This window comes from Lepisosteus platostomus, chromosome 12, assembly GCF_059453375.1.
Source record: "Lepisosteus platostomus isolate fLepPlt1 chromosome 12, fLepPlt1.hap1, whole genome shotgun sequence".
Lineage (NCBI taxonomy): Eukaryota > Metazoa > Chordata > Actinopteri > Semionotiformes > Lepisosteidae > Lepisosteus > Lepisosteus platostomus.
In genome coordinates, this window is record NC_142622.1 from 15,810,678 (window position 1) to 15,838,122 (window position 27,445).

Consider the following 27,445-nt stretch of genomic DNA (forward strand, 5'->3'; position numbering starts at 1 on the left):
CTGATCCACTGACAAGCTACATTCCAGTGACAAGTTCTGAGACAAGCTGTATGCAAACACTGAATAATATTGTTCAAAGGTATGCAACACGTTAATCTTTCTACTCATGTAGTATATGTGAAATCTTGATAGCACAAGAAGCCTTTTGCTTTGAAGGAGCAAAAATAAACATTTTAATGATTAAACACCGTAACTGTTACAAAAACCATTCTGGTAGCTCTTCTCCAGCATAAGTAAATGGAGAAAAAGCAGCTCTTAGAAAGCCCCATTATGTTTTTAGTTGGATATTAATCAAGGACTTCCAAGGATTTACAATTCCCAAAAAAAAAACTTCGTCACTACCTATCTCTCCAGTCCTCTGCAGGGTTAACACCTGTTTATACAGGTTTGTTCAGACTCAGACTCAAGTGCCTGGGAGACCTCCATTGTCACAAACAGTGAAACAGATGGAATGGGACACCAACTTACCTACAAAACAAGAGAGAAGACAACAGTAAGTTAAAAGTTAATTTGATTAACATACAGCAATTCAGCATCTGAAGTATATCAAATACAACAGAGAACAAACTGCATTCAACATGTATGATGTTAATTACAGCACAGAATAGAGATAATGTACTGTATTTCAAGCTATCCAGACCTGTTGTTGAAGCTGAAGCCCTGGCTTCTGGCAAGCAAATGGGCTCTGAAGGACTTAATGGCCTCTCATCTGTATTACTTTATCTACAGCTTAAGCTACAGCCCTGCAGGATGTTATACAGAACCAAAACCCTTCAGACTGAAAGAGTGTCAGTTCATATTTAAGTCAATAACTGATTCAGATATGTTATTTGGTGCTCAGGAGAAATAGAAAACACAGTGTCTGTGCCTCTCTGGGTACTCTTTTAGTGCAAATGTTTACATAAGGTTTAATTTTTATTCCAAGAGTTTTATGGAATACCCAAACTTTTTGTTTTTTTACATTTTTTTGCTGGCATCCATTACTGCAGTAAAGGCCATATTTAACTCCATAGCCTCTGAATGAAGTCTGTTTGCATCTATTCATTAGTTATGTCAATTTTAGAAGAGTGGTTTAGAAATTGGTTGCATGTTTGTTAGCAACACTGCATGCTGGCATGAAATTTTAAAACATTTAATTAACATTTAATACACACTAAACATTTAATTAACAAAAAACGGATGTAAGAACCACTAGAGAAGATTTGTTTGCCAAGTGAGCAGACAGTGGGAAGTGTAACACAGGCAAGAGCATAGTCAGCTATCAATACTGAATTAGGATCTGTAAGAATCAGATAAGGATTCAGGGATCAGAAATAACCTTTGTAACAGCACCACCTACTGGGGTTCCTATGCATAACATGTCAAATGTCATTTTTCTCAATTTCTTCTGTTGCAGCTACAATACTGAAGACATTTAATAAATACCAAAGCTAGCAGAAAACCGCAAAATCCAATTCTGCACATTCCATTGAGAAAGATTTGGGTTATCAAGATTCACAGATTCATAATGTCAAGCAAAGTTTGAAAATATCCCGGTGCAGTGTCCTACACAGTACAACTGGGCGGTACATTCCACATCGCAATCATTTTCTGTAAAGAAGGGTTTCTGGTATTCGTTTCCAAGAAGCAGTATTTCGAGAGCAAGATCTGCTTTTGACAAGTTTCCACTGATGTTCATATTCTGTTTCCTGAATGTACTCTGAAACAAGTGGGACTGAAATGATTTATTCCTTTATGATGACACATCTACACTTTGGCATTCCTGAAAAGTTCCATAGCCTTTCCTCATAACTTATATCTCTGGACACTAGAATAAATCTTGTTGCTCTTCTTTAAACTTTCTCACAAAAAAAAACCTCAGATGAGTGTCTCCCCATCCTTCTTTTTATCAAGGCAGAGTCAACTGGTGTGTGTTCCAAGTGAGTATTCAATTAATAAAAGAATCATCTAATCATGTGGAACTTTCATGAATCATTTTTACTTCTTCTAGGGATATGGAACATGCCTAGAAAATTGTGTATTTCAGGATGGGTATGAGGACTGCAGGACTGGTGGTGCAGTGGAGCTTGGTTGCCTTGCTGCAGTGGAGCCCTGGGTTCAATTCCAGACCTGGGGTACAATCTGTGTGGAGTTTGTATGTTCTTCCCATGACTGCATGGGTTTCTTCTGGTTGCTCCACTTTCCTCAAACAGTCAAAAACATACTGGTCGGATAGTTGACTTCTGGGAAAACTGGCTTTAGCTTGTGAGAGTTTGCATGTCTGTGTCTGTCCATGTGCCTGCCCTGCGGTGGACTGGCATCGTGTCCAGGGCGTATCCTGCTTTGTGCCTGTTGCTTTCTGAGATGCTTGCTTCCAGCTCCGCGCTGGAAAAACTGGAAGAAGTGGCTAGAAATTGGATGGATGGAATTTAGTTATGAAAGTATATAGAGGAAATTTAGAATCACATTTTCTGAATATAAATGGTCTAATTATCATATTCGATCTTTAAGGTGTTTAAATCAGTCACCCAGAGCTCATCTGGAATGAAACAACCAGGGTCAAACACAAGGACCGTAACGGCCCTGCTCTTCAGTTGTAGGTGATGATATGTAAACCACAACTGCAAGAAGTGATCCATACTGTATGTGGTTTTACTAGCGCATCAGTCACTGTCAATGTTACCTCTTGTTTTCCATGGTCTTTGCTGTTAACAAAGTATCCTGTTCACTCAAGTTATTACTGCTGCTCATTACTCCTGCTCATAGTTATGCACTTTTATGTATGAGCTAGGTGGGTATTTGCATACTGTAGCTGCAATTTTATCTCTCAAGATAAACGTCCAAGTCTGATTCGAGACCAGGTAGCTGGACCACTGGCTGAAAATTTCCAGAAGATGACCAACAAAGAGCGAGGAACAGGAAAAAGTATTTACAAGAGCGAATTACAGGTTACAATCCATCAGCGTTAGGGAGAAGACTAGATACACAGTATAGTGCTGTAAATATTGTTCATTTCTGTGATATACCTTTGTTATCAGGTGGTATGCCTCTCTTTCATCACCACCTAATTTTACACCAAAGATTAAATAAACCACATGACTTCACTTGGTATTCCCTATGTTATTAATTAACTTTTATAAATTGCTTCCATGTAAACTATTACCCAACGCCCCTATCATCTACACATTTAATAAGTTACTTAAATATACCTTTGTATTCAAAGGATCAGGAATGGGCTACCCTGGTCCATAAAGTGCCTTTGCATCAGTAATAAGTCACAAGCTATCTAATTTCTAAGGCCTCTTTGTCTGTCCTCCACTGTAACCAATGTTTAATGACTAGCCCCCTCCAGTCTTTCTCCCTGTATGCTCATACACAGCACTTCAACTGTAATACTGGTAACTAAAATTACTAGGATAAAAGAAGAGTCTTAGTTTTTTGCCAATGAGTGATGTCAAACTGTCTTCTTTGAAATGCTCCCAATTAATGCTGCTGAGCATTATTAATTCAGTCTCGAAACATGCTCAGTCTGGGAACAGGGTCTGGATGACTGATCCTTCAGTGTCTAAACAGTCAGGGCAGAGAGTGATTAAGTCAGAAACAATAATTCTTCATTACTCAGAATAAATGCAAGTGAAACAGACTATTTTCTAGCAGACAAGCTAGAGACTTTACTGCAGAACTGGCATTATACACAAGAAACATGAAACATTTCCACACACTTTAAACATTTGGGAATGGGGTAATTTTGTCCTTAACATCAATGTCAATTTCCTTAAATGAAAAGAAATGTTTATTATTGGCATTTCTACTTAGTGAGTGACTCACTAAGAATTTCCCAAACATGTGAATTTTGAAAAAAAAAAAATTGTGCTGAGCTCTGCTTTATTCATATTTTAAAGACGATTAAGGCTGAAAGGCATCAGCAGCTGACACACATTTGCAAGTGCTGGGAGCACCTCCAAGCGTTACCAATACCAATTTATTCATCCCCCTGATGAAACAAGCACAAAACTTACACATCTTTAAGAACTGAATAACCTGTCCATCTGAAAAAGTTCAAAGAATGTTATACCGTGATCTCAATAGCATTGCCCAAAGCAACATCTTATCTGTCATATGTGGCAAAGTCATAAAATATTGAATTTCAGAAATCACGAGTGTCACTTGTTCCTTTACAAAGGATTTAGAGGCCTCCAAAGGGTTGTGTTTACCTGGGATGTAAAAAAGAGGTAATACACAATAAGGCATTCAGTAGAAGCATCATCATGATGAAGGTTAATGGGCTCGCCAAAGACCCTAATGACTGTTGACCTCTACAAGATGGGGGAAGGCTAGAAAAGAATCCACAAACAGTAAAATCTACCACTTTCCACTCTGTCGCCTATTCTGTTATATCTTGTTTTTTCTTACTATTTCAATATGAGTGTGAGGGGCTATGAACAGAAAGGATATAGCAGCAACCAGGACTGTACACCCACCTGGTGATAATTGCTTACACTTTTCTGGACACTCCACTCAAAGCGCTTTACAGGTAATGGGGACTCCCCTCCACCACCACCAATGTGCAGCATCCACCTGGATGATATGACAGCAGCCATAGTGCGCCAGAACGCTCACCACACATCAGCTATCAGTGGGGAGGAGAGCAGAGTAATGAAGCCAATTCATAGACGGGGATTATTAGGAGGCCATGATTGGTAAGGGCAAATGGGAAATTTGGCCAGGATGCCAGGGTTCTCTTCGAGAAACACCCTGGGATTGTTAATGACCACAAAGAGTGGTCATTAAATACACTGAGGTACTTTACAGCCAGCAGAACATTAGTCTGGCAAGACACTGTGCCCATATTTATTAAGCACTTTCTGCTGTGCTGAGCTGAGTACACTTTTCTGGAAAAGGTACAATAAACTCATAATACAATCAAAATATTTGAACTCCCCATAGAGATTCTTCAAAAGGCATCCTGAATGATTCATGTGTCTCTTCACAATTTTATTGTGTTTCTGTTTTTCACAGTAGGAAAAAAGAACAGGCGTAAACTTTCCTTCCTCTGCACATACAGTACAAATCAGTAAAGTTGTCGTTAAAAACAATGAAAGACAACGAGCCCATTTATTTCTAGGCTCAAATGAGGAATTTTGCTTGGACAGGGAATACCTGAAAAATGATGAAGACCCTTTCCTTTGCTCACTATGCAGATGATTAAAAAGCACAAGCTGTCCTATTCCCTCTGTCATGACAGACAGACTTGTTGTCTTGACCCAACTGATTTTCCACCTAAATAGCTGGTTAGTGTTAATGAATTATGTTACTTTGTTTTAAACATTTTGAATTAAACATATAATTACACATTCCAACCCATGTTCTTTCAGTTTTTCTTCTCTTTTCTTCATACTCCAGTCTTTTTAGGAACAAGAACAAGTTTTAACACAGGACCAATCTACCCAGAGAGTATCACAGCACTGCCCATTTGCTGATTCAGAGCAAAGGCTAAGCACACACCCAGGTTTTTAATGACAGCCAGTGTTTATATAAAATATCCCCCTATCAGCTGGTGTTCATGTGAGAGTCAGCTGTAATTCAGGGCGTTATGGAATAGCTTTATAAATATAAGCTTAGATACTGAACAATTACTTGACATGAAAAGTCCCACAATATTATGTTTAAAACTGCTGCAAATACTATGATGCTTCTATATTATTATTTTTACTTCAGATAGATAGAGAGAAGGTATGAATGTTTCCTATTCTGTTTCCTAATATGAATTGTTCTTATATGTATGGAATACAGGTCTATCAGGTTTATGGTATTACCATAATTCACTACTGTAATGGAAAGGAAAAGCCTATACTGTAGCTGGAAGGCTTCCAAATGTTCTGGATGTTTTTCTCTTCACATTTGTTTCTTACTGTAACTAATTGACATGCAATTTGATACTTTCCTTCTGCCTCTTTCCTGAGACGTATTTTAGTGCTACCAGATGGAACTAGTCAATCTAAACCAATAAAGAGGAACACAAATTCAACTGCGAAAAAAGAAGCAATTAATTAGGGCTCTAACTGAAGCCGTTCAATACATAAACAGCCTTCCAAGAAGCAACAGACCACCACCTTTGCGCAGGGGCGTTGTGAAACTGCAGCTGAGATAATGCTTGAAGATGAAGGTGAGATATTCTACACCTGATCTAACCCTCTGATCTAAGTACTGGTTTTCACTCATCTACAAAGCATCAGCCGTAGGGTTATGCCTTAGTTAAGGTAAATGTGACACAGCGTTGACCAGGTGGAATTTTACATTATTGTTGGGTTTCAGCAGAAGCGAAAAGTGGAGTATTTTATCAACAAAAGTTTTTCCTCGGGCTTAGCAAGGGATTTGGCTGTTTTAGCTTTCTAACTAGTTCCTGGTCTAAGTGGCGTAATATATAAGAATAAAGGATGACCAACACCTGCCCCTCCCAACCCTATTGCTAACGACGGTCTCCTTTAAAAGGAGAAGCACTACAACATGGAATTAAAAATCATCAAAAGCTTTGTTAAAAAGTGTCACATTAATCTTTTAGAAAAGGTCATTTAAGAAGCGTTATTGTCCACATTCCTTTCATGTTTTGTAAATTAAGGTATTCAATATAAATGTCATATAAACCTGAGCCATAGTGCAAAGAACATTCATTATTCATCTTTAAACAAAGATACATTAGAGAGAATAATCTCGAACAATTAACAATTGCTGCTGGTTTCATCTTACCATTTTGAAACCTGATGCTAGGTGCTCCAGTTGTTAAAGAAGGAGTTTTGTCATCAGTACGATTCCTGGTTAGATCATTGTTTTAGTTATGAAGACCTAATAAGTTACTGTGAGTAAGTTATCCTCCTTGTTCCCTTTCCTTCAAACATGAAATATAAAATCATTGTCTTAGATCTAATATAAAATTTTCTGTTCCCTATCCATAGCTTATTTGGTTACAAAAATGTCTGTTCCACAACCAGGTTAACATTTAATTTATTTTTCTACCTCTTTTTCTTGATCAGAGACTCATACAGTAGATCCATTTTCTAGCAAGACCAATTTTCTATAGCCCACAGTTTTTCTTGCTCCTTTAGTAATACCATTGGATTTTACACCTCAAGGAATAACCCTTCATCACCTAAACACTTTAAAGTGATGCAGGCCGAGCGCTACAGTAAAAGGTCACAGGTGTCAAGGGGCTTGAATTCAATGCAACAACAGAGTCCTGGAATCTCAGGGATGTTCCTGTGTAACCTAAGACACTGGCTCGGATTGCTTATGGAACACTGATCTTTTGAAGCTTTTGACATGGAAAATAAAACATGTAAAGACTATGCAGCTGTGAACCATCTGCAGCCTGAGCTCTGCCCTTAAAAATCAATTCCAAACCATAACACAATGGCCAGATCCTCGCCTTTCACTAAGGAGTATTCGGTTTATTTGTATTTTTGTAATCCAGGACCTAATTCCTTTAATAATTGCAGGTTTCGGACATCAAAGGCTGCATTACGACACTGTTATTAAAACATAGTTATTAAGTACATAGTTATTAAAACAAAGGCCAGCTCATAGTGTCATAGTGTAGACAAGTATAGTTGACATGTGCTGTATATATTTCATTCTAAAAATAAAAACTTTCTCTGTGATATAGAAGCATTTCTAATAGCTCCATGAGCAGTTACAATACATTTAAGATAACTCAACTGGCATCTCTGGCAGGATTGTTTGCATGATAATTTATGGCCATTGTGTTTACTGCTGTCTAAGGTTCAGTTCAAAGTCATAAACTTGGGCGTTTTCAGTATATGAGCCAACATGAAGCATGTTATATAATAGTGCATTATTACATCTATCAACCCATCTTGATTAGATGTATCTTCTACCTAAATGACCAAGACGTCTTCAGTACAATCCATGCACCTGACTAGGTAGCCTTACATATCCAATACTCTCCAGCTTTCAGACCAGAAACACTCTCATAGAAGAAGTAAATGCCCAGCCAATCTACAATAACTGTGGTTTGCATCACCTTCAACAATTGCTGTGGCTGCGGCAGAGATGGTAATTATCTTAATTCAGTGTTGTGAGAAGAATGGGATGGAACAATGTGGTGCCACAGAATACTGCCAGGAAGTGCTGGACTCAGTCAGTTTACATACTACTTTTTTGTGCTCCAGCGTGCATGTCTGTGGAGCCACTGTGTGCTTCAAACTCACTCAGTCCTTCCAACAATAACCCCAAGGCAGAAATATGCCCTTGCATCTCAAAACAATGACTGCCTTACAAGCACAAGGCTCAACAAACATTCTCCTTGTGCAATTAAGTCTCGACTTGAAACACACTCAGTCTGGGAGCACAGTTAATAGGGAGTTTTTAGATTCCATGGCATTCTGAAGGTCAATTGTTTGTGAATGACTCAATGTCACGCATACAGCAGGGAACTAGCTTTGAGTACTCTTGTCCCCTGCTTCCAGTAATTTTACTTGCACATTGCTTCTTTATTCTATTACTGTAAGATCGTGGCAAAGCATTTTGAAAGCACAACTAAAGAACACAAGAATGTGTTGAGAATGTTTAAAATGACTAAAATAGCTGCTTGATTTCCTAATACTGAGTTGCTTTGTGCACTGGTTTCGTGCGTGCAGCAATGCACTTTACCACATTGTGACTACAGCTGTCACACTGAAGCACAGCACCACCTACTGGTTGAAGGCCAGTGTACTGCTGTATGTGCATACACCTGTATGAATAATAATAATTATTAAAAATAATATTTGCTTATACTTATATAGCGCTTTTCTGGATACTCCACTCAAAGAGCTTTACAGGTAATGGGATCCCCTCCACCACCACAGATGTGTAGCCCCACCTAGATGATGCGAAGGCAGCCATAGTGTGCCAGAATGCTCACCACACATCAGTTATCAGTGGGGAGGAGAGCAGAATAATGAAGCCAATTCGTAAATGTGGATTATTAGGAGGCCATGATTGGTAAGGGCCAATGGGATATTTGGCCAGAACGGCGGGGTTACACCCCTACTTTTTTTGAGAAACGCCCTGGGACTTAATGACCACAGAGAGTCAGGACCTCGGTTTTACGTCTCATCCGAAGGACGGTACAGTACCTGTTTACAGTATAGTGTCCCCATCACTATACTGGGGCATTAGGACCCACATGGACCACAGAGTGAGTGCCCCCTGCTGGCCCCACTAACACATCTTCCAGCAGTAACCTTAGTTTTTCCCAGGAGGTCTTCGATCCAGGTCCTGACCAGGCTCACACCTGCTGAGCTTCAGTGGGTTGCCATTGTGAGTTGCAGAGTGATATGGCTGCTAGCCATATAGTCACTTTCTTCATGTACTGAACAACTATGTGGCAGGAGTCTCAGTCTGCAGTGTGATAAAGGGGCACAGGGATAAAGCCTCCCAACAAACATGTGGTTCTTTTACAAAATGACCACAATAACAGCTTGGGAAACATATCTAACGCACAAGAAAACAATAGTCAGAGGACAAAGAGGAATAATTGAGGAAATGAATAATGAGAATCTTTATTACTCGTCCTCCTTGGGTCAGTAAATGGCATGCTAACACTCTTTCAATTTTCTCTACCTCAGCTGGGGATGGAGTGGGGAGAATTCCTTAAATAATCTGAAAATGAAAATGAACCTTAGCCAAGTATAACAGACTCCCTTCAGACCAAAAACAAAATAAGTAGCGCCTTTTGAAGTGTTCCGTTTTGTTGGCAGGGTGAACAGGATGAAGAATTTGAGATATTTTGAACTTGTAATAAGGGCAATACTTTCTCTTTCGAAAGACTTCACCTCCCTGAGGGGGATGTGGGGGTGTAAACAGAAAGCCTGAAACCTTACAGGGTATCCACCAAGTGAGGTATTGAACTTAAGCTGTACAGGCTACAGGCAATCCAAAGCCTACCCATTTTTCCATTGTGCAGAAAATTTAACCATAGCTTTCAGTGTATTACTGCCGATGTTTAAGCAACAGGTTGTCTACACTGGCCCCACATGAGCCAAAATATCAATCCATGACTGATACCTATGTAGATTCACACATCATGGTCATTCCAGCCCCATGTTATTGGCCCACTGGGACCAGACAGCACTGTGCCTATGACCTGAGGCCTGAACAACCAAGATGATAAATCTGCATCTGTATTGGGCTCAAACTAGCTACCTGCAATGGGGACGATGATGTTTTTTATAAACTGAGGTTACATCTGCAGTTTCTCAAACTTGTGTGTCTTTTCCCCATTCTTAATGAGAATTGAAATATCCAGGCTAGGGCTCTATCAATAACTTACATTATATCCTTGAGTATACCTGGGAAAATATCATTAGGCCCTGGTGATTTATTGGTCTTTAGACACTCTAGCTCCTGTAGTGCCTCAGTCTCCATTATGTTAAAATTACCCAGTCCTGATGGAGCTCCTTCTAAAACATGGGGCTCGTTATTGACATCTATTAAAAAAAGGTTTAAGCCTATGTGAAATATCCACTTACTATATATGTATATTTTTTTTCCCATTAAATCCCTATTACCGGATACACTGAACCACTTCAGCCAGCATACTCAAGAATTATAGGCTACTCTGGATGATCGTAAAAGAATAATTGTATGATTGTAATGAAAATAAAACATAATACATACAACTGTTTCAACTTCAGCAAAGAATATATCTACCTAAAGGTGTGATTTTTCAATAGTTTGCTTGGACAAAGTACACGCTGCTCTAATAAATGGGCATATCAGATGAAAAGCTCGCCATATTAAAAAATAAAGACAAGGCTATCTCACTTTTCAGAATGCTATTGCCTCACTTTTAATGAAAGCTGTATGAATTTCTATGGATGCAGCGGACTTGAAGACGAACAGTATACTGTTTGTGATTAAGTACAAAAAAATTGTTCACTTTCCATATCAGGTACTACACATATGGAAATTATAAAATTTTAATATAAGGTCTGGGTTTTATAGATCCTGTATATTAAAAATAGCCAGTTTAAAATGTCCATAAATTCACGATTTCATAGTCAATAAACACAGTAAATACACAGCCAAAAAACCACCACAACAGTAATGCATTGGGTCTTCAAGGGTTACAGGTTATGTGGCCCTCAGTTCCAGAACAAATGTTGTATAGAATTAAGATACACAAAATATTTAGTCAAAACTGTTTTAAAAAAATAGCATATTTACATCATATGTTAACATCATGTTAATTAAAGCAATTTATATTTACTGCAGTATACGTTTTATCTGTAGGTTAAAAAAACCATGATAACAGCATCATGCTTTAATCTGTCTTTGAAAAATCCATACTGAAGTTTGCTTTTGAAATGTGTTAAAAAAATATACGTACATTAGAGTGTGTCAGCTTTCTGGCTGCCGAGAAACCAGCAGAGGTTAATTCCATACTGGAAAGTCAAAAAGCTCCCGAAGAAGGTTGTACAGCCCAAATTTTTTTTTTCCTTTTTTGCTTTATAGCAAGAAATTATCATCAGAAATAAATGCCAAGCAAGTGGAACGTGGTTTCTTTGTTTCTCAGGCAGAACAAGAAATGGCAGAACAAGAAAGAGACACAATCTTAAGAGACCAACATTAGGGAAATGTAGTGTGCTGTGAAGTATATTTTGCTAAAGTATCCAGCTCCAAAAAAGCTGAAGGAAAGCACACTATGAAAGAATAGGACAGAGTTTAAGTCAAGAATATTCAGATAGGATAAATATGGAAGCAGCAATGAATGGATAGCAACTTTTTAAAAGTATTCTGCTTAAAGTTTTGAACAGAATAAGCTACTCATAGGTTAGTATAACTCAAAGAAGATGATTAAGAGAAACAGAAAGGAGAGGAGGAATAATCCACTGTGTGAAATAATTAAAATGTATTAAATTATTTGGATACATCATTTAACATTAAAAAGTTCATTGTCACATCATCCAGGTGGATGCTGCACATTGGTGGAGGTGGAGGGGAGTCCCCATTACCTGTAAAGCGCTTTGAGTGGAGTTTCCAGAAAAGGCTATACAAGTTTAAGGATATTATTATTTTATGACTTTAGCAAAAGATCCTTTTGTTCTTTTAGACCAGGAATCCCTAACCCTGGTGCTGGAAAGCCTCAGTCCAGCTAGTCAAATGAGGTTATCTTGAAGCACTCATCTTTTCTTCAACTAAGAGAATTCTGGTGCTTAAGAGCTGAGACTAGGCTGGATGTTTTCAGATGTATGTTCCAAATTATCTCTAATTTACTTAATGTAAAAAATCACTTGTCTAACTGTTCATACGGAAATAGGTTAAGGTCTCTGGAAACTGGGGTACCTATCAAGTCAGCCAGACTGGGGCTCTCAAAAGCAGGGCTGGAAAGTGTGACCCCAGTACTTGAGAAATCCCGGCCACAGTCAGTGAGATGAGCACATCAGCTCATCTGGGAGTTCTGACCTGGGAGTGAAGGCACTGAGGGAGAAGGCACTCAGGGCTTTCTACGCAATAAGGAGGCTCCAAATATTTTAAAGTGTAATACAACCCATTGCCATTGGATATGGCAGTGAAGTGTGGGGTCCCCTAAGATTACACTCAATGGGACAAACACCCCACAGAAACTCTGCACATGGAGATCTGTAGAAACATCTACCATGTGCAGAGAAAAACACCTAAAAACGGGTGCAGGGCCGAATTAGGCCAGAACCCACTATTGATAAACATACAGAAAGGAGTATTTAAGTTTTGGCTACACCTAAAAAACACCGACCAAAACTCCTACCACCACAAAGCCCTGCTGAGACAAGAGCTGAGCCTAAAACAGAGCCCCCTGAGCCAGCTGGTCCTGAGGCTCACTGGCCTGAGCCACACCGACATCAGCTAGCCTCAGTACAGCACTGCCATAAACTGGAATGCTACAGAACCCAGACAATACACACTAGCCGAATATTTGACCACGATAAGAAAATAAATATACCCTGACAAAGTATAGGCTCAGTGACCACAGCCTGGCCATAGAAACTGGGTGACACAGGCAGACCTGGCTGCCCAGAGAGGACAGGCTGTGCTCCCACTGCCAGCGGGGAGAAATAGAGACAGAGGTTCACTTCCGACTGCACTGTGACAGATACTTTGGGATTAGAGAAACATTCTTCCCTAAATTCAGAAATCTAATCCCAGAGTTCCCACACCTGCCAGAATCACAATGGGTCCCAATCCTACTGGGAGAGAGAGGAGGGAACTCTGTTTAACTGGCAGCCCAGTATGTGATCTCCTGTCACAGCCTGAGGAACAGTGAGTCTGTCTCCCAATAATGCTCAATATATTTACAGTATATGTAAATATTTGATGATATGTCGTTGTTGTAAGTGTCTGTAGATTTTATTTTATTTTTAATTTTTTGTTTTGTTTCATGTTTATTTTATTTTATTTGCTTTGGCAACACTAATTGCACCCATCAGTCATGCTAATAAAGCACCTTGAATTGTACTGAATTGAGTGACACCACCCAGGCTCGAATCATGAAGCTCAACCCTTAGATATGTCCGCCCCAGCTCCCAATATTATGACTATATCAACAAAGTAACACCAGAAACCTTTATGAATAACAACAGCAGAGTACTTTCATTAATGTTTGCCAGTTACAAATCTTGTTCATTAAACAAGATTTGTAACTGAATGGACTAATTGAAATAACTTGATTATCAAAGAGGATAGGTTTAAGCCTGTAATTACATTTGTCTGTCTTTACAAAAGAAAAAAAAAAGTTATATCTGAACTGCTGAAAACTCAGCAGTGAAACTCAGTGTGAAACACGAACAGACACTGTTTTTTATTTATTATATGTCCAGTGAAACATATTGGCCTTACACACAGTAAATAAATCCCACCCTTTTAGTAAGCTCATGTGACTTCACATTGCGACCTGCACAGTTCTTATAATTACAGTAGCTGACAAATCAGAACTTCCAGTAGCAGGCAGGCCAGCCAGCACATTCATTCTCAATGCTTTTGTTTTCAGCTCACAGCTAAAGGGAGCAGCAGGCCAGTCTGGCACCTGCTTTGTATTTAGGTCCAGGCTGCAGCAAAGCATAATCCAAGACAGACAGGGAAAGGTAAGATCCTATCCAAGAAGGGTGCAAGACTTGCAAACTTGCCATTCTGTTCAAAAGAAGGAATTGAAGGCTTTCCTTTCTATTTTTCTCTAAGGTTTTGCATTCTTACCTTTGTACGAGTGGTAAGAGGCCATGATCAGGAGGAACGCTGTGAAAAGACTTTTGGAACGCTGCAGGAAACTTGCCTGGGCTCTCTCTTTCTCCCAACTCACTCTCTCTCTCCCTTTCTCCCTGCCTCTGAACTCAAACACGTCACGCCTTGTAATTCCACAGAATGGGAAACTTCCCCTCCTTCTGAAGTTTAAACTGCCCTTAACACAATGCAGTTTTAAACAATGCAGTGCACTAGGGAGACCTGAGACTGGTGTGTCCTTAGATCCTCACCAGCTGCCTAGGTTAACATTTGAATGCAAAAACAATTAAATGAGCAATGACTTAATCGGCAATATGAATATGTTTTAATGCATTATACACAAAAAAGAATTTCATGAAGTCACGAGACTGAAGAACTAGAGCAAAAATAATCATGTCATTTTTCAGCAAGTCCAGGTTCCAGCTCGTCTTGTAATCTTATGATGACTATATTGTAAACTGGGAGGAGAATGGTGTCCAAACTAGAGGCCATCATGGACAACATCTCCCATCCTCTCTATGACAGGCTTGCAGAAATGAAGAGCACGTTCAGCAATAGACTGATTCATCCACGGTGCGACAGGGAGTGCTACAGGAGGTCATTCTTGCCTTCTGCCATAAGACTGTACAACGCATCCACCTTGCGTCTGGGCAGAGGCAACATCGACAGTGACCTGTTTCTGGACTAAACACATCTACACATCTACTGCTACATCTGCTCTCTTTCTTTTCTTTTCCCGTTTACAACTGTTTTTTGTGCAATATATGCCAGGGACCTGTGCAATACATTTAGATTTATATTTATATCTATATCTATATCTATATTTACATCTATATTTATATTAACATGTGTGATACGATTTTCCTGCGTACTGTTCTGTTCTAGTTTGTTCTTTGTGTGTCCGGACTGTGAGTAACTCTTTTAGTGCACCCTTCACTGTACTGATTGTATTGTATGTATGTTACTATTATTATTATTGTATAATTTGTTACACTGTGGCTGTGTTGTCTGTGTTAAGCTGCTGTTGCACTGCAATTTCCCTCACGGGATCAATAAAGTATCTATCTATCTAAACACATTGCTCCAATTTGACATTAAAGCTTCTGTGGAGATGTCACCAAACCATACAGAGGGCAATGCTTGATGAAATGCATTCCAGTCCACAGAGACGTTTGTGAAGTGGTCATTGAGACAGGGTGCTTAAAAAGCACAGATGCTGATTTATAAGACTCAAGGTAAGGTATGACTAATACCTGTAGGTCCGAGTGTGCAGACCTCTTTGAGTTCCAGAAACAACAGAGGCATATTAATTGATAACTAATTCATCACAGAATAAGTTACAACTTCTTGGCAATTTTTCCCAGGAGATTGCAAATAAAGGCAAGACAGAATCTACATGATGAAAAGACTGACAGATTGGCACAGATCAGATTTACTCCTGGATAAAAAGAGGTACAGAAAGGAGAAAAATTAGAAGAAAATGATGATGATCAAAATTAATGCTTGAAGTAAGTTTCTGACACCCACCATTTGATATAAATTGATGTCAAGTAAAATAACTTAAAAAAAGTGTTAAAATGACCTTCTATATTCACTAGTACCTGCAGTTATTGCAACTATTTTTTTACACCATCTGTGAACTATGTGACTTCAGACTTCAGTTATGAACATTTAAAATGTTCTGAAAATATTAGAATGGGTGTTTTCCTTAAATCATTTCATCTAAGGCTTTCCTATTACACACAACTGTTTAAAGGTTGACAGAAAAAAAATCTCTTGCGTCACAAGAAAGCACAATGCTGTATAGTTTTTGAATGTTAAATAAACAGAAATTGGTGAACAGATGAGACTTGGATTAGGTTTCTAGGCCAGGAGGGGGAATAACAATAGCTGGAAGTGGTTTTTAGGGCTCAGGGGATCTATGGGTTAACTGTCTTGGCTGACTGACAGAATAACACTGTTTTAAAGGTAATATGAAAGACTAGCCATCTGTTCAGCCATGAAGAACGTTAAAAGTTAACCCATCACTTCACTCTTAAAGCACATTCTACTGCACTATGTGAGGGGTTCTTCTTCTCTGGCAGCTGTTTCTAACGATCGGGTCTTGGAAATGCAATGACATTTATCAGGGGATCTGAAAGACTTAGGACTGTGAAAGGAGTGGTGGGATTTTAACCGTATATGACTTAAGGCTGCAAGAATCTTGCATATCATTTCCATTTAGAAGTGGCAAATAACAGAGAGTAAGTCAATGATTAATGAAATGGTTTACACTCTGACAACCTTATCAGCTGCTCAACTGCCAGAGTGCTACATACTGTAACAATTTTACACTGCGTTTTCACCCTGCACTAATACCAGTATGTGATTAAAATTAAAGTACCTGTCAGATAAAGCTCTCCATTGCAATTGTTTAAGCAAAATTTAAGCACCTGTAAATTTGGGATTTTATGAATATCTATATTCTTTTCTAGCACAGGCGAACACCATATGAATATCCAATGGTGACAGGATTGGTCTTTTGGAAATACATACAGTAGAGGTTAATGTGGAGAAGTTATATCACAGACGGCACAGAAACAAAGTGGTTGGCATTGCTGCCTCACAGCACCGGGCACGGGGGGACCTGGCCTCAATTCTGGACCTGGGGTGATGTCTGTGTGGAGTTTGCATGTTTTCCCCATGTTCACATGGGTTTCCTTCCACAGTCCAAATCATGGTGGTATGTTACTTGGCTTGTGGGAAATTATCCCTGGTGTGAGTGCGAGCGTGTACAGTACTGTATGTGTTTGTGTGTGCCCTGCGATGGACTGGATTCTCATTCGGGGTGTGCCCTGCCTTTGATTGCTGGAAAAGACTCCGGCACTCCTGCAACCCTGAATTGGAAGAAGCGGTTAAAAAACTAAAGGACGGAAGGAAATTAAATGAGACTGAAAAAACTTCTGAATGCAATTAACGTATGCTCTATTCCACCTGAGAAACCTAACACTTTCCACAATATTTTCCACTGCTCACAAAGTGCATAAAAGGAGTTTTGTAAGATTAGGATTTGATACTTATTTTGTATTTTATACCCCAAAAGGAATTACAAAACTTTTGGACATGGCAAGCCAACACGCCCTTCTGTCTCAGCTCTTTGTCATTTATTGTGAGCTCTGCTGTGCCTTGCAAAGGGTAAGCACCAATGGGCGGAGTGACACATCTATCATGTCCATTATAACAAGCTTGCAGGAGTTGCTGGTAACCCGATAGCAAAGAGAATCCTGGCCAATAAAAGCCCAGGAAACCCAGGAGACACATGGTGAACGACACTGCCATTTGGGGAATTTCAGTGGCAATGGGACAGCAGTATAGCCTGGCTGCTCATTGGCAACATCTGGGCCCTACTGCTCAGCCTGAGTGGTGAGTCTGTACATTAGCAGTTTGAGCCAATTAATGTATTTTTGTCTACATTACCAGCATATTGAAGAGTGAAATACAGAAATGGGATATTTTTCCAATTTTGCCTCCAGTGCAAAATTTCCCCACATTTTTTGATTCCGAGATCCATTTCAGAGACAAATGTCCAAAGTATGTTGAATTAAAAAGTGAATTTGGTTTCCAATACCTAACATGGGTCTGTTCCTAAACGTTTTTAACATTTCATTCCAGAGAACCAACAGCATGCTCGTCTCTGGAGCAGCGATTGCCCTCAGTGCTTCTCATTAGCTCTCTTGCTTAATGATTTCTTCTCAGTCGCTGTGCATTTGGGAGGTGAATATGGAATTGCGAAGTGCGGGAGGTTTTTTTTGAGAACACTGCAGCAAAGAAAGGGTTTTGTTTCGGTTGTTACATACGGCTTCCTTTCACTACGCCACCACACAAGTTCCAGGAATGCACAGTACTCACGGCCTCCCTTATTGAAAGCTGTGGCTCTTCTACAGCATGTCTGAGAAAGAAGTGCCTGTTTCAGCCCTGTGCAGGCAATGGCAAACCAGCAATTTAGGAGACTTACCTGCAAAACACAGGAGAAAAGACAATTAAATGTTGATTAAGGTCATCATTACATTTTAGCATAACCTTTTAGGTGCACACAAAATTGTGTCATAACATCAGGAAAATAACATAATTTCAAGAGAAAAGAAATTGACGTGTAATTTAAAAGCAACTTGATAAGATCAAAGTTTTATCAACCAGTTTTTATTGCATTGTACAGCCCTGCAGAAAATGATGCTGATGAGGACAATAGACTATAAATTACAGTGATCATGTGTTTATACAGTACGAATTATTTCAGAACCGAATATGACTATTCAAATTATTCCAATCATATTACCCCTGTATGTTCATTAGCTTGTCAGGCCAAAATATTCTACACATTTATCTCTCTCCCATTTCTTATCAAATTAATAATAAGCTTGTCTTAATGGAAACCCTACCTTTTGTGATTTTACAAATGATTATTATTTTCAAGCGAATATCACTGAAACACTAACATACACTTGCACAGTTCAAAATAACGGTAGTGAAGTACTGCAAAGTAATATGCACACAATCTGCTAAGAAAGGGGAGTATATATTAGAACATTCTCTTATAACACCTTATCGTGAGTACTTTGGCAGTACAGCAGACAATCTATGAGAATCAAGGACTCTTCCCCATCCTTCTCCCTTCAAAAGCGATAGCTGATAGCCTTTTAAAACAGCAGAGGCTTCTAAACAGCCATCTGCCATCTGCCATCTCACTATTTGAAAAGGGGCTTGATCATCCAGTTCCAATACATTAAATAAAGATGCGCCCTTCATCTACATAATACAGAGGATATCATTGTTCTTTCTGCCTTCTACATTCTAGCAGAGACATTATATAAATATATGACTGTGAATATGTGGAATATGTGACTGTGAATGAGAATTTAACTTTAGAAAAAAAAACTAATTACACCTTAACAATTAAACATAGAAAATCACCCATCAGAGCATTTTAGTAATTTACTTTCACAAATCTAGGCAGGTTTACTGAAAACATACAGGCCTCCCACCAGTATGGTTATAGCATGACAATCCCACATTTTGACAGGGTATGGCTCTGAACTCTAATAGTCATCTTGTTGTATTAGCTGCAGGGTATAATTTCTTTGCATTTCATCTCAATGATTAAAAAAAGTTGGATCTAACTCAATTCTCATGGACGGAAGCCAAGGGCAAACAAACACAAGGTTTTAAAACTTTTCCACAGTTACAGAAGGAACAGCACACTGTTGTGAGTTTCCTTTCCCCTTTGTTCCATCAACATAATTAAATGAGGCTTTAATTCCCCCCACCCCCCAAATTCCAGTCTTAGCTTCTGTGCTTGGCTTCATACTCTCTTAGAATAATCCAGTGAAGTAAAGAGTTTCCTGTCCTGTTTCCCAGTGCAGTTTAAAAATGTGGTAAATTATAAGATATTATACGTTATCAAATGGTGGTGTTAGCTCAAAGACATTTAACAAAGAAGTAAGGAATTTTCATAAATGAACTGCAAGTGTCAATGATAAGAGGACCGTGAGGAAAAAAAAAACATGGTGGACATAAGATCAGATCCCTTTCATGTGGCTGAAAGCTCCATGTTACATGCCGGATGTCATGGGCATACCTCTCTAGACAAACCTGAGTCACTGAGGAATATCAGTCCAGGTCTAGAAAAGCAACTTAAAGTTGACCTCAGGTGTTTCTGGGACTACTGAAGAGCGCATCTCCCAAGATAGTTCTAAGCACCCACAATGGCTAATGCAAAGAAGAAACGGCTTTTATTTCTATGACAGTGATGCAGTCCCCGGTTCCCAGCTGTATTTTGCTAACTGATTACTATCTGCTTCCTGATTGAAACACTAAAGAATAGTATGCATACAGTCTCTCTGCTCACATGCTGGTTTCTCTGTCTGTGGACAGGCGCTGTCACTCCTTTACGGCAATGTGAAACTACTTTCGCTCCACTGTAGTGTTAAAAACTGATGATGTATTCCACAATAGCACTCCTATGCTATGAAAAGAACCACTGGCTCGGATATTTGGTGGACAGTACTGTATGTGCTTGACTGAGGAACCTATGGTGCAAAGATGCCATTTGTGGGATTATAATAACTGAATGCCTCTCTCATATGTCATTAGTAGTTAGGAAAAGTCTGTTTAACCTGTAGTCTGGTGTATGTACTACGCTGTATATACAGTACATTAATATTCAGACATGTAGACAAATGTCCTGCTGTTTTATTTTGGAAGGCAGGCAAAATTCCTGTAATAAAACCATTAGGTTTAGTGCGCTTTGTCTTAATGCCGCTGAATAAAATCCCCTCAATTAGAATGGGAAAGCACCTAAGCTTGTCCCACAGTCAGGGCAGGAATTTTAATCCTGCAGGACACAATGGGCTGTGGCCTATTAGAGTTATTTACAGTAACAAGAGACGAGCGGACAGCGTTCTCTGTCCCGCTGAGGAAGCTAATTTCATATCAGGTGCTTCCATCACACAGTGACCAACTCTGCTGGCTGCTTTCAATTGACACCAGGCCAGGAAAACGGCAGGATTTCCAGGTGTTGAAGCTGGAAGACGGAATTGTGATGACTATTTCTTACTCTGATTGTGCTAATAGACTACAATAGGGATGACTAGCTATGTCAGAATGCCAAAGCATTCCAGAGGTGCAAACAGATGGCACTACTGCACAACAAGTTAAATACCCCCTCACAATTGAGCCACCTCCACCCCAAAACAAAGGGTTGTCCAGGTTGCAGGGCACACACCCTGTTCTCTGAGAGGAGAAAATGACCACCTCCACCACTCAGCTACCCCAAGAATGGCACTGGTTGAATGACATTGAGACAGTTCTGGAGCTGCCCACACAGGGATACTGTATAATGTGGTCTGTAACAGGCTGTGCATTAATTAACAGAAAGTTGTTGTCATTGAAGTTTGTCATTGACATAAATCCGGCAGCTGAAAACACTTCTGCCTTTTCTGTTTTTGACACTAAAAGCGGCTGTTAAGATTTCTTGTTTTTATTAATGCAAACATTATTGCTCATGTGCATTCACTGCACAACCACCTCAGCCAACATGGAATTTTAATTGACATTGTCTGTACAGGAAATGTAATAAACCACTGCTATTCACTGGTATTAATGACAACATGCAGACCTGTCCAAAATATAGTGTTTTAACACCACTAAGAGATTAAGTATTTGGGAACGGCTAACAGATCTGTCTTGTGTCTGACTCACTTTCAGTAACAGTTTGTTGCTTTTATTGAACACAACCTTCATGATTCAACAAGAGAAATTAAAAGGGGATTTTCCAGTTAATCTGTACAGAAGGAATTGATTATTAACGTTTCTTCAAACAATTTGTAATGCAACACACTGAAACCTCAGAGGAAAAAAAAACATACTGTATTGCCACATACTGTATTACTCTCCAAAGCTTTACGGTATTAGGAATTCCTCATATCCTCACTCAAGTCATTCGATAGTCTCCTGCCAGCTTCTTTCTTTATGTGGCTAGAAGAGGAATATTATATCTGTCAGTGTTGTTTCTCTGACAGTGAGCATAAACAATGCTTTAAGCTTTCTGGCTGCTGTCCAGATGTCTATTTTATTGGAATGGTACCCAGAGAAATCGTATCCTTGATATGGGACGTCTCCTAGAGGAGACATGAGATTACTGCACTGAAACTGACTGCTACCAGTCATTTCTTCTTCACTAAAGAGAAGACAGATTCACATGAAGCCAGTTGAAGGCCTGAAATGCAAGGCGTTAAAAATTAACTCTTCAAGCACAGAGTGTTTGGTCATTCCACCTTAAATAACATGTGACAGCTGAGAACATTAACCATACTTAATTTTACAATGGCGGAAGTGTAATAAGTAAAAAGCACTAACTGAAACCATCTGGACATGGACAGTCAGAAAACAGCATTCCATGAATTCCAGTACTTTCCATGGAAGTCCTCACAAGTGAAGTTTTTACGCAGATGGGGGCTCTTGTTATGTGTTCAAAAATTTCTATGAAGCAGATTTCCTTCCTCAATGAACAAGGCAGAATTCAGAGGAAGTTAAAAGTTTCGTTGTAAGCAAACAGAATAATTGGATCCTTCAATCTGTTTTATTAATCCACCAGCCAGTCTGCTATCTGACCAGCATCACTGCCCCATTGTGCTCTGAGAAAACTCTTCCTTGGTGCAGTACAATCCAGTTTGAAAGCTTCATACAAATCCATCTGATAATGTGCTTTGAAAAACTGTTAACCAGAATAATTTGACTTACAGTAAATCAAGTAAAATTTCAAAACGAACCTCTTGTGATGGTATTGCAGCTGCAGTATATATACAGTATATATTCTTTAAAAAGAATGCAGCTGCAGTATATATACTGTACTGCAGATGAAGTACTGTATCTATTTATACTGTAGATAACCCCATAAAACAGAAATGTATTTATTTGGTTGGAAATTGGAAGAATAATATACTTATAATTTCTGAAGTCAAAACATTAAGACAGCTTTCCAAAGCCTGTTTTCTGATCTTGCAATGACCAGCAGACTGTCTGACACAAGGCTGAGGGGGAAGTTAAGACAAAACAAAATGTTGCAATGTTGCTATTCAAGGATTGAACTGAAAATAAATAACAATAATCTACTGTTATGGTATGCAGCAGACAGGCAGCAAATAGTTCACCTCTTTGTTTGGACCATGGTCACATCCAATAAAACATTTGGCACCTGAATTTTGGTTGGGTAGCATTTTTCTCCTTTTCTTAACAATGTAAACTTAGTTTAAGCATTTGTAAATATGGATTACATGTGTCACATAGGATGTTTGCATCTTCCAAATATTTTACACTTTAGAGCTTAAGAAAATGAATTAATTCTATTTTTTAATATGTGAAACGTAAAATGAAATTGCCAGTGATACAGAAATCAGCTTTTCTATAGCTATTTTCTATATTTCTAATTTTCTAAGCTTCGGGGACCTATTTAATTGTTTTGTAAGACACACCAGTACGAATAACTCTTGTTAAAGAAGGAGACTCCTCTCCATTATCCTTGACAGAAGCCATGAAAGAGGCAGGATAAGCAAAAGCCCAGTACTCTACTCGCATGTTTTGGGAATTTTAGACTCATTCAGGAGGGAGTCTGGGGTCTCTCCAATGTCACGCACAGGCCTATGACTCACTGCAACATCCAGGGTGCATGGGAATTAAGTACACATACAGTACATGTATTTCTGTTTTTCCAAACCACAGAATCCCTTTAAAGGACTTTTAATTCTGTTATCTCATTTTTAATCTTATGATACAGTCTCTCGGGGTCTGTAAAAAAAATAGTGTGTTGTACTGTGTGCAAACTCATCCCCATTTAAAATAAGATAAAACAGCACCATCTTGATTATGTTCTCCTTCCTCCCGTGTAACTATTGCAGGGTGAGGAAAGGCCCTTCTGTGCTGAGGAGTAGCAGGAGCTGACAGCACAGAGGTAGGTGAACTGTAAGAATGTGGCTGCAGTGCACTCAGGAGCCCCTTTCAGGGTGAAACTGGCCTGCTGGCACTACACTTGAGGCTCAGGTGTTTCTTCACGTACAAGGCTAAGGAGCAGAGAACCAATGATAGATATCTCATTCCTATGTAATTTCTATAGGATAAACCACTGCATGTTTTATATTTGTAGATGAGTCAACATTAAATACCCAGGTATCATTTTGTTTTGAGAAATGTATTCAGCCAACAGATGCAAGCTATGGAGAGGCAGCCATGTCGATGGTCATCAGGTACAACAAGAATATGATGTGGCAGGAAATTTCTAAAAACAACCCATTCTGTCTCTTTACATACAAAAAAAAAAGATGCACAGTGGCTCTTACAAATAAAACAGAACAAAACAAAGGCCCTAATCCAACAGCTGCACAAAACAAACTCATGTCCCAGGATGGCCAGAAGACTTCACAGATGGTGAGTCATGCTGAGCTCAGAATGAACGGAGGGCAGGCTGCAGACTCAGCGTTATATATCTGCCTGTGTCTGATCCAGGTGGTTGATTACACTCAGGCCATGGAAACAGTACTGGGCTCCATTTTAATACTTGTTATCAGGCAGTAAATACGGAATATCAGAGAGCTAGGTAGCTGTCACTAAGTTCATGGCCTCCCCTGCCAACAGCTTTCTAACACTCATGCAATACATGAAGAACGGAGCAGATCCTTCATTACCCTCTCTCCGCAGGCACACCCACCTGCACATCAGCTTTCAGAAGGGCAGTGGAATGGATTTCTGTTTGTATACTTCCCAAGTGAATCCACACATTTTGTTTTGTGCTAATTTTTTTAGACAAGGGCATGTTAAGAAATGATCGCTAGAGGAAGGAAATCGTATTCTGTGTAAACTCTGAGAACTTTATTAACGGACAGTGGTGTTTAATGACGGTTTGGATGACTTTTCAAAATGTCTAATGCAAAGATTCAGGCTGTTTTGTGGTCACCTGTTGAGCTAAAATATTAAAAACAATTAAACAATATAAATTACAGTTTTAATGGAAAGTGAGTTTGTGAACAGTGAACATTGATAAACGCCTTATGAGAAATTACTTCCCTTCGGACTCCCGCTGTTCTTCAAAACACTTGTGTTTTAAATAAAAACATGATTTTTTTTGCCGAATTGTTACCCTGATGTTATCAACAAATGGACCATCAACAACGGACATGAGTCCTTCACTTACATGTATTTCCATTTTTAATTTTGAAAACTAAAAAGACCTGAGAACGTCAACATTCTTGAACAAAATAACCGTAAAAAAAAAGAATTCAGCTTCTGTTTCTCAACATCCAGTTTCATATGGTTATTACCTATGACTCAGTGTAGGATTTGCTAAAAAATCATTTGATTTAATCTGTAACATGACCACACTTTATGCGTTTTTCTGACAGGGGTTGAACTTGCTGTGCGTGAACAGTTCAGTTCCCTTGTTCATTCCCCTGACTTACAGCACAAGCTGGATGCATGGACACACCGAGAACAAGGGGATAAGTGAGAAGAGTTTCGTTCTGGGGTTTTAAAGATGCTGTTTCATAGCATTTATAGCCTCTGATAAGGCACTGGAATTCCACTGATGGGAGGCAGAAGGAAAGGGCGGCCACAGAGAATATCAGCACGAGGGCGTCTCTCTGGCTACTCCCTGAATCTGCACATCGCCTAGTCTCCTTCATGTTTACACAGACCCAACCTTTAGACCACAAGCAACTACTGTACAAGAGCTTAAAATAAAAAAAAACTCAGATTAGATTCTTCATAACAAATGCAAATTTGCTGCAGAACAGTTTAAGCGTCATTATAAAAAAAATTTATACCCACCATCACATCGTAAAAAAAAACATGCAGTCTGACAGGGAAAAAAAGTCAGAAGAGAGAGACTGTGTGTCCTGCAGGACCAACACCGCAGAGACAAAGATGCATGATACGAACGTGAAAAGGGTACTTTAACATAGAGAAATTGCAGCTTTTCACATATTCTGTGAACAAGAGAATCTTTAGGCTTCTGATCCCTCAAAGTCTGAAAAACTCTACTGGTAATGGGTACTGAGGATCCCTCAGATCCCAGGCCAAATTCTTCTGACAAAGGTGATTTAAAGTCTGAATCACACTCCCCTAACCTCACACTAACCTGTTTAATATCAAGTGTGGTTTAGCAAAATTTCTCCCCGCTAAGATCTGTAGGACCAGCCAGTCATATATCTTCTCTGCAGCTTAAATCTTTCCGAGACAAAAAGCAAACAAGATGGGAAAACAGGCACTCTGCTTAGCCTGGGAGCTTTAGTGTGAGAGAAGGGGAAGATGCAGGTCAGGAAGATCTCTCACATTGCCCTGTTGTAATAGGCAGAGACATGGTCTGGTACAAGTTAAAATTATATTAATATTCTTTGGATTTTATTACATTAAACATCATGTCTTACTGCACAGTAAGTGTACAAGTTGGACCACCAACTTCACATTGTGATGTAGATCTTCCACAAAGCTGCAGTCAAACTCCAGAGGCACCTACTTCAGATTTTCTGCCCTGTATGCCTCACCCACTGATGGTGCATTGCAGCACTGTACTTTAAAGCTGCATGCAGGGATTTAAATCAAAGACAGTCTGCCCTCATGCTGTCACAGATACAGGCAGTGTTACTGGCATCTGAACAATTACGACTCTGACATCTTCCTTATGAACTGAGCCAAGTTTTTACTGTGCACGCCTGCCACACCCTGGTGTTATCAAAGCACATGATAACAAAATAATTGAAACTACTGCTTTGCCAGAAGGGTTTTAATTACTTCACAAATCAATCTAATTACTAGTGCATTTTTAAGTCTTTTGAGCTAAGCATGAAGCTGTTTCAGTTTAGAGTACAAACCTTCTTCTTCTTTCCCTGTGAGTTACTATACTGATCGGTATTATGAAATCTTTAAGTAACCCTTTCAGCAAGACTACAATCAATTAATACAGCAGCAATGAATGAACATAAATTATTTTGTATCATACTTTGCTCAGTGAAGATCGGATCAGTGAGTGTTAATGATCTGATTGACTAAAAACTTTACATGCTGACTAGGATTTTCATGTTCATAAAATGCAATATCCCCCTCTATTGCAGTTCTCTGAGTTCACACTAAGTACAGGGGACATCACTTGTTTATCTGTCTGCACTGCATCATCTAAATATCTCAGTGTTGTTGTGTCAGAGACAATATGTGAGAGGATTCTGCAGCAGGGAAATTCTGAGGCACACTTATTCCAAAAGAAAAAACATACTGTAGGAACCATAGGAAATGGATGGGAGCACTGCTGCCTCACAGCTCTTGAATCCTGGGTTCATTCCAGAGTGGGACACCTCCTGTGTGAAGTTTGCTTTTTCTTCCTGTTTTCATGTAGGAATTCTCCAGGTAAATCAGTTTCCTCCCACCTTACAAAGACACACTGGCTAGTTTATAATAATAATGTTTCTTTATTAGCCCTATACAATTTCTTGCATAAGGAATGCGTCTTTTCGCATACCCCAGCTTTTTCTCCAGGGAGACACAGACACAGAGACAGGGAGAGAAGCTTGGGGTCAGAGCGCAGGGTCTGCCATTGTACGGCGCCCCTGGAGCAGTTGGGGTTAAGGGCCTTGCTCAGGGGCCCAACGGAGTAGGATTCCTCTGCCGGCCGTGGGATTTGAACCGGCAACCTTCC

General features: G+C 39.3%; 2 protein-coding genes across 7 annotated transcripts in view; both read right to left on the minus strand.

Annotated features, from left to right (window-relative positions):
- LOC148651155 (plectin-like) overlaps window positions 1-27,445 on the minus strand; it is a 190,351-nt gene that overhangs the window by 126,138 nt on the left and 36,768 nt on the right. Inside the window, exon 1 of one of the 6 annotated variants that reach the window (XM_088601095.1) lies at window positions 14,209-14,294. The exons of 4 other annotated variants lie outside the window; for them this stretch is intronic. In XM_088601095.1, the coding sequence (XP_088457221.1) occupies window positions 14,209-14,233 (25 nt within the window). In that variant the 5' untranslated portion in view covers window positions 14,234-14,294. Of the gene's footprint in view, window positions 1-14,208; window positions 14,295-27,445 lie in introns of those variants that run through there. One more of the 6 variants, XM_088601092.1, reaches the window with a different exon arrangement.
- The window catches only part of LOC148651157 (uncharacterized), a 111,163-nt gene that overhangs the window by 8,919 nt on the left and 74,799 nt on the right, over window positions 1-27,445 (minus strand). The gene's annotated exons all lie outside the window — the stretch shown is intronic.